This window comes from Typopeltis vanoorti, chromosome 3 (genome assembly GCF_054136105.1).
Source record: "Typopeltis vanoorti isolate ZY-2024b chromosome 3, IOZ_Tvanoo_1.0, whole genome shotgun sequence".
In the NCBI taxonomy this organism is placed as follows: Eukaryota; Metazoa; Arthropoda; class Arachnida; order Uropygi; family Thelyphonidae; genus Typopeltis; species Typopeltis vanoorti.
Window position 1 is genome coordinate 105,321,088 of NC_143551.1, and position 8,258 is coordinate 105,329,345.

An 8,258-nucleotide genomic window follows, 5' to 3' on the forward strand; every position below is an offset into this window, starting at 1 on the left:
GAATATCAGCTGTTAACATCAGACATCTTTCAGCGACGCTAACCTACGGAAACCTAAATGATAGCAAAACATTACGGAGTATCTATGTAATATAAATGTGCATGTTTGTCTGTCAATATTATATTCCAGAAATTCTAATACTCGGTGCAAAAATGGTATATGCGTAATATTACAATATGAATTTAAACGAAAAGATGTTTTCATCACTTCCGTATTTTTAGAACATATTACTAGTTTAATAGCTCATTTTTGATTTAGGTTTGATGTCAGGCAGTAAAAGAGTTGCGCCTAAATTTATTTTATCTCGTTTAATAATTATTTATAGCATGGTGAACTAGTATGTTATTTGTGGGATGTAGATTAAAACAACGGTTCAAAAGTTTTAAATGTGTACAAATACACATACATGACTTAAAGAGCATTTAGGCCTAATTTATGAATCACCGAGTTTCGGCGTCAAGCTCAAATAACTAACGAATTTGAAATCAAATAAAACAATTGGGGTACATGAATTTTTTGTTTCACGTCAAGTGGAAGGAGTATTATATCATTACGCTGACAGGTTACTTACCAAATGTCTCCCTTTTTAAGAGATTTTTTCATAAAGGTCGAAATTTCATTTTTCTGCGTTTCCAAATTAGGAGCATTCGGCCCACCTTCCGCCATTTTCCAAGAAAGAATCTTTCAACCAAATGCGGATGTGACGCGTTGATAGAGTTATCACTTCCTCTCGTCTACGAAACATACGTATGGTTGGCTACTATGTGTAGGCATGAGCTGTTGACGTCAGCATAAAAATACTACACGGTTTGTTATCATAGTGGTTTGTTCCAGAATGAATTTGGAAAGTTGATTGTTTTAGTAATATTTTATTCATGTAATGAGGCAAAAGAATTTTACGAAATGTAATGTATTTAACGTGTACTCTATTTTGAGATCTTTGATGAAAGTTTTGAAACTCATCCTTCAGATGAGCCTTTGACAACAAGAGGTATTTGTAATATCTGAAAATTTTATCGCTTACAATTATCCTGACAGTTTTCAAAATTAGGAAAGAGTTAAGATAAATTGAGTCACCCAAGTTCGAGTATACAGTATGTGTTATCTCTTAGCCTCGCAGTTTTCTTTCTGATAGTAGGTATACAACAGATTTTCACTAAGCCAGTTTTATAGTATTAAGTAACAAATTTTGTCATCAAGGTTATAAACTAATATATATATATATATTTTTTCCCCGCAGTTGCCTGACCATAAAGACAAAGAAAGTATTAACGGATGCTGTGGTGAACCGAAAATCATAAATTCGCAAATCGTTATCATAAATCCATAATAACGTTAAACAGATTCATTGGATAACTCGTGTTTAATAGATGCTATAGAAGCCTGGCTGGAATTTTTGTATACGTTATGAAGTTGTCATCCTATCTCAAAACTTGTAGGCTTTGCTTACGTGCATATAGTTTTGGGGAGCAAAACGAAATCCACCAAATTTGGAGAACGTTTGTAGTGCAGAATTTATTTATATATTTATTGGTGAGGTTGGATAAAATTACGTTTCTTTAACATTTTAAAAGTTAAATGAGTGCCACATGGGCTTTTTCAACTGAAGGTGAATTAGATGATATCTTACGGAAGTAGCAGTTTTTTTTCCTTGTTTTTTTTTTTCCATTCCACACACAGGTAAATCGAGAACACATGCAATTTACAGACAAAATACTAATTTGGTGCACTGTATGTGTTGTTGGTGGATTAAATAGAGAAGATGGTTGTAGCTAAAGTTAGTATTAAGATGGGCTAGATTGAGGACAGTTTCTGTTGATTCTACAGTTCTTCTCTCAAGGTCATTGAAGCATCTAAAAATGTGTTCTGATTTGTTCTAGATCACTGGATCAGTGATAAAATCCTCATCGTTAGGATGAGCAAATTAAGAACGTGATTAGATAGTGCGCTAGCTGTAGTTCTGCTATACATGATGTATCTCACATACTTTTCCATACGCAACTCAATAGATTTCTCCATCTGACTAAAAATTTGGTATCTCTCAGCTTCTAGTCATTAAATCATTATGTTGGATGTTTAATCGATTTTTTTTTTTTTTACAACACTCAAAAAGAATTAAAATAGAATTTAATACTTCCTATATTTCGTCCTAGTCACTAGGACATATACGGGGATTACAAAAACAATTAATGTAACATGCACACAAAAACTTACAATATTAAGCCCAACCACGTGGGTGACACTAAAGTCCTATCTAGGTGGAGCGCCCTCTAAGGGCGGTAGTAGGTGGCCTGGAATGTAAGGTGGGACCTCTGGTGATGAGTGTTTCCCAAATCTTAGGAAGCTTAATGCAACCGTATTTATTGAGATTTGGTTGGTTTCTGAGAGCTGCTGCTGCTGCTTCTAAGAAAAGTCTCTCTTTCTTGAATTTGCTGTGGTGGAGCATGGTGGTTTTCTTCCATGATACTCTGTGGGTGGTGTCCAACACATGGTCAGCCAACATGGTGGTGTTGGACACCACCCACAGAGTATCATGGAAGAAAACCACCATGCTCCACCACAGCAAATTTTTTTTCACTTGGTTAGACTATAATAAATTTAGTTTGATCCTTTATCCAAGTGTAAGCAAACAACGTTTGTGCCTGAAGTATCTTCAGGACAGGCAGCTCGATGAGTCTAATGACAGGAGTCATTAGACTCATCGAGGGAGGCCCAAATCATATTCATCACAACTATTCGACATTCATACAGTATCTATCATACCTCGCCTTAAACTCATTCACTGTCACAGCATCCACCACAGACTCAGGGAGCGCATTCCACTCATTCACTACTCTAAAAGTAAAGAACCCAGCTCTAACACCTTTACTAACCACACTTTTGCCCAGTTTCCATGGATGTCCCCTAGTCCTCCCACAACCAGCCCTGTTCTCAAAAATATCTTCTGAATTAATTTTATAGAAACCCTTCAGTAATTTGAATGTCTCAATCATATCTCCCCTCCTCCGCCTATCAACCAATTTTTGCAACCCACAAATCCTCAACCTGTTCTCATACGGTTCATTCCACAGACCTGCTATCAACTTGGTCACTCGCCTCTGGATCCTCTCCACCTCCTCCCCATCAAGAAGAAACCTAGGTGACCAAATCTGAGCACAGTAGTCGAGATGGGGTCTTATCAAGGCTCGATACAGAGGAACAATGTATTCTTCAGCAACCAAGTGATTTGATGAGCTGATTTGCCACTTTTGCAATGTGTCCCCTAAATTTCAATTCCTTATCCACCAACACTCCTAAATCTCGTGCCTCATCAATTTCCTGGAGCACGGTTCCACCAATGCAGTAAACTGCCGCCAATCTTTTCACCCCAAAATGCATAACCTTACATTTTGCCACATTAAATTGACATCCATTCTCCTTAGCCCAGACCTCCAATCTATCCAAATCATCCTGCAAAATTTTGACGTCATCTGCATTCACTATTGCCCTACCCAACTTCGCATCATCCACAAACAAATGAACTGTTCCTCTCAGATCCTTTCCTATATCATTTATGAACAAATTAAACAGCAGTGGTCAAGGACAGATCCTTGTGGCACACCACTAGTCACAGGCCGTCTTGTGGACTCTACTCCTGAGTAAACCACTCTCTGATATCTCTCCGTCAACCACCCTCCTATCCATCTCACCAACCCTATGTCCATTCCCATATGCTGCAATTTACTGATTAGAATTCCATGTGGTATCCTGTCAAAGGCCTTAGCAAGGTCCAGTAGAATCACTGTAAACCCATTACCCTTATCCAGTTCAGCCGTCACTGTGTTATAATACGTGAGCAAGTTACTGAGGCATGACCTACCCTTCACAAAACCATGCTGTCCCCGATACACTATCCCATTTTCTTCTATCCAATCTTGTATTTTCCTCTTGACTATTTTCTCTAAGACCTTGATAATGATTCCTGTTATGCTGATTGGCCGGTAATTTTCAACAGCAGCCTTGGAACCACCTTTGTGCAGTGGAACTATTTTCCCCTCTTTCCACCCCCTTGGGATTGACCCAGTCCTGAGGCTCAAATTAAACAAAATGGTCAAGGGCACTGACAATTCTTTGGCCGCTACACGTATGACACGAGCTGGTATACCATCCAATCCCACAGATGTATTGACATTGAGGTTCTGTAATAGACTAGTTACCTCTACTTCATTCATCACAATTCCAGTATAAGCTGTTGGTTCATCCATTTCTCCAAAGTCACCACCTGGATGATATACTCTTGCAAAGTGCTCGCTCAGTAAATATAACAATATTTACTATATCGTTTTTTTTTATTTAATATTTAATTTAATTTTATTTTATTTAATATTTACTATAAATATACTGAGAATAACAATATCGACTGATTTGGTTACCTCCCTACCCTCAGCATTTTTTAAGATCATTCTACCATGAGCATTTTTCCTTTTACTTGCAACATATTGAAAAAACTGTTTGGGATTCTCTTTAGCCTGCATGGCCAATTTCCTTTCGTAATCTGCTTTTGCTTTTCTTACCACCCTTGTTACCATCCTGGCCTGAGCTTTATACTGTTCCTGCACCTGATGGTCACCCTTCTCCTTAAATTCCCTCCACAATTGTTTCTTTTTTTGCAGCTCAAGCTTAATAGTGTTATTCATCCATTTAACCCCTACTTGATTTATTATTCGGACTCTTGGTATACAGTCAACCATTGCCTCCTGCAAACAGTTCTTAACCACCTCCCATGCACTATCAACATCCAGCCCTTGCAGTTTTACATGCCATGGCATTGAGCCAAGCACACACCTAAAGCTTATCATACTTACCAGCCCGGTAATTCCACATTATGGGAGATACTAAGACAAGGAATGATGAGAGCTTGGTCCACCTTTACCACGAGTTGCCTCAGTCCTGAAGATACTTCAGGTGCAAAATTTTGTTTGCTTATACTTGGATAAAGGATTAAACTAAATATATTATGCTATGTATGTTATAACATGCACCACAACTAATTGCTGTATTACAAAAACACTGGACAACTTTGCTTATGTAGGTCATTAATTATGACGACAGAAAGAAGTGTTTGTTTAAAAATATTGATATACTCTTCCCCCCCATCCACTTCACACACACACACACATCCTGCTGTCCTCTTTAAGAAATTTTTCTGAAGAAAATATTTTCACATTTTCTACTATCTTCTGTTTTACTTATTTTAAATTATGTAAGCATGCTGTTTTTGTGTGTGTGTTCTATTTGCACTATGCATCCACAGATTTTTCACATTTATTATTCATACTAAGTTACTTAAAGATGACACATGATAGCTGAAAACATCACATCATTGCAGTTCTCTGAAAGATGCTCATTTTTAGTAATATTATTTTTTATTTATATTTAAAATTTAGAAATATATCTATTTATAAATTTTATTTAAACATCCATTGTGTAGAATTTATGGAGACAAAAACACACATGTTAGAGCATTTACTTTAATTATAATTAGGAAAATAAAATTCCGTATTTCAGCCTCTATATCAAGGTCATTATCAGGAAGACCTACATATGAACAACACACAAGCTATATGAACACTACACAAAAGTAAGCAGAGTCTAACTGCTTATAAATTTATGCTAGCCTGACCTCTGGTGAAAACAAACAAAAAAATAAATAAATAAAATCAAATAAAATTTACAGTTGAACTACGTCAAACACATCTTTCCAGTCCTGTTATCTTAAGGTTTTCTTTTGTTGGAGTTCTGTTATCATGTTTTGGATGCTATTGTTATATTTTTAAAAGGTCATCATCATCATTATCAAATTCCTGCCATGTACCCTCAAGGGGTGTACAGGATATGATAGTACTACATGAAAAAAATTACATCATTATTAATTTCCTATCTACAATTTTCCTCCAAATCAGTCTGTTACTTGTCAAGACTCCAACATTATCAGATCTTATATTTCTATCGTCTAAGGCACTTTGTACCGTATCAATCCACCTATATCTTGGTCTTCCTCTGGGTCGTTTTGCTGCCAACCTGGAAGAGAACACTTGTTTTGCTAATCTTGCTTTGCCCATTCTGTTTAAGTGACCATAACACCTGAGATTAGCTCTGCTAACGCATTCTTGGATGCTGACAATGTCAAGTTCTTTATTAATATCCTCATTTTTAATATGATATTGCCATTGATGCCATCTGTTCACGCCTATAATCTTGTAATAATTTCAAATCCTCTGTACACTCTGGTGTCCTGCACCAGGGAGAAAATATCACTATCAACAATAACATAGTCGATGAGACTTTTCTTATTCCTAGCCTCTTCTCTCCATGTGAATTTGTGCACATTTTTATGTTGGAACATGGTGTTAGTAATAACCAGTCCATGTCCTGAGCAGAAATCCAACAAATATTTGCCATTATTATTAGCTTTGCTCTTTTCTCAAAATTTTCCCAAAATATTTTTGTATGTCTGACAATCATTTCCTACTCTGCTATTTAGATCCCCAACAAGGACCAACTTTTCATTTTTCATTGTGTCAGTTGCTTTTTCTAAAGCCTCAAAAAATTCCTCCACCAGTTTTTGTCTTTTTTGTTTCAGTCACCCCTATTATGTCAATTTGGTACTTATCTAATATCTTAGCTAGCTCTATTTCTTTGCCATTCAGGCTTCTTATGTTGATAGTAGATCTTTAATTCTGGTGATGTTGAGTTTGGGGTTTGTTTTCAGATTTGTTCCAGTAGCTGACTTTTTCCTTTACGCCCTGGTTCCCTGGCAAAACAATGGGGCCCTTGTTTAACCCGGCGACTCCCCAGCCTGCATGAAATTTTGTCATGTTGTACCATCATTTTTTATTTTGGTTTAAGCAATTAAGAATACAATTGGTCGGCTAAATCTGAAATTGCCGACACATCCTCGTTCTTTCAGTATCCAGGTAGATACCCAACAGGGTACACCACGAGAAGGTGAGGATTGGACATTAGGTCAGAAGCCTTGGTCGGTTCTCCGCATTGCTTTAAAGGCTATGTGAAGGCCTCCTCTCAGTTATATAGCTTTGGACCTTGAAGCTTAATTTTCATCATTACCAAATATCTTATCAAAATAATAATAATAAATAAAAATATATTTCATTGTAAATGTCTGTTTTATTTGAATTTAGATGTACATTTAAACAAAAAAAAAATTTATTTTTAATAGAACAAAATTTATAAAGATACTATACATTTTTACTAAATATAAATAACTTATCATCAATGAGAGGAGTGAAATTGCTTATTTCTATATCTGCTATATTGCTCTCTTTTGTGCATTTTATAAATCCAGTATTTAACAAATGATCCATACTTAAGAATTTGAAACTTAAAAAAATTACCGTATTTACTCGAATATAACTCGCAGTTTTTTCTCAAAATTAAAGCTAAAAAAATCATGATGCGAGATATACCTGGCTATCAGAATCAGATATGGTAAGTGGGATTGAGTGTAACGGATATTCTATTTTTAGGAATGACAGACAAGATAGGAGAGGAGGATGAGTGCTACTAATGATATCAGACGACTTAAGTCCAGTCAGGGTAGAAATATAAGAAAACAATGATGGTAACAATATCCCATGTAGCGATGAGTTTGAGTCTATTTGGTGTGAAGTGGAGGTTAACAGAATAAAATATATGGTGGAGGTGTTGCTATAGACCTGGCAGCTCAGTTGTAGGGGACAAAGAAATGCATTGCCAATTTAGCCTTATGGGTACTAAGCGAATGATCATTATGGGTGACTTTAATTTTCCAAACATTGATTGGGTAGAAGAGAAATCTCATGAATAGAAAGAACAGGAATTTATTGAATTGTTGTGGGATAACTTTCTCAAGCAGCATGTGAAAGAAGGAACTCGAGGTAAAAGAGTGTTGGATTTGCTCATAGCGTTAGAAGGGATCTCTGTCAAGAATATAACAATTTTACCACCAATTGGTGACAGTGATCATGCTGTTCTTCCTTGGGAAGTATCTACTTGTATTGAAACTCTGATTGAAACAGGCTACATGCTGAATTACAGAGCTGGAAATTATGATCAAATTAGAAGAATATTATCTTTGATCCCATGGTATCAGTTACTGGATGGAAAAATTGTCAGCAATGCATGGGAATCTTTGAAAAAGTGCTTGAATGAGGCGGTATCTGAATGTATCCGTAGTGTTCGAAGAGTAAATAGGTTGGGTGTGAAATGGATGTGCAGCC

At 36.3% G+C, this 8,258-nt stretch overlaps 1 protein-coding gene across 2 annotated transcripts in view; it reads right to left on the bottom strand.

The window, feature by feature from the left end:
• LOC150108440 (ubiquitin carboxyl-terminal hydrolase 15-like) overlaps window positions 1–666 on the bottom strand; it is a 337,668-nt gene extending 337,002 nt beyond the window's left edge. For both annotated transcript variants that reach the window (XM_090390782.1, XM_090390781.1), the window contains exon 1: window positions 572–666. In XM_090390782.1, coding sequence (XP_090246908.1) covers window positions 572–666 — 95 coding nt within the window. The remainder of the gene's footprint in view (window positions 1–571) is intronic.
• Between the last annotated feature and the right edge of the window lie 7,592 nt (window positions 667–8,258).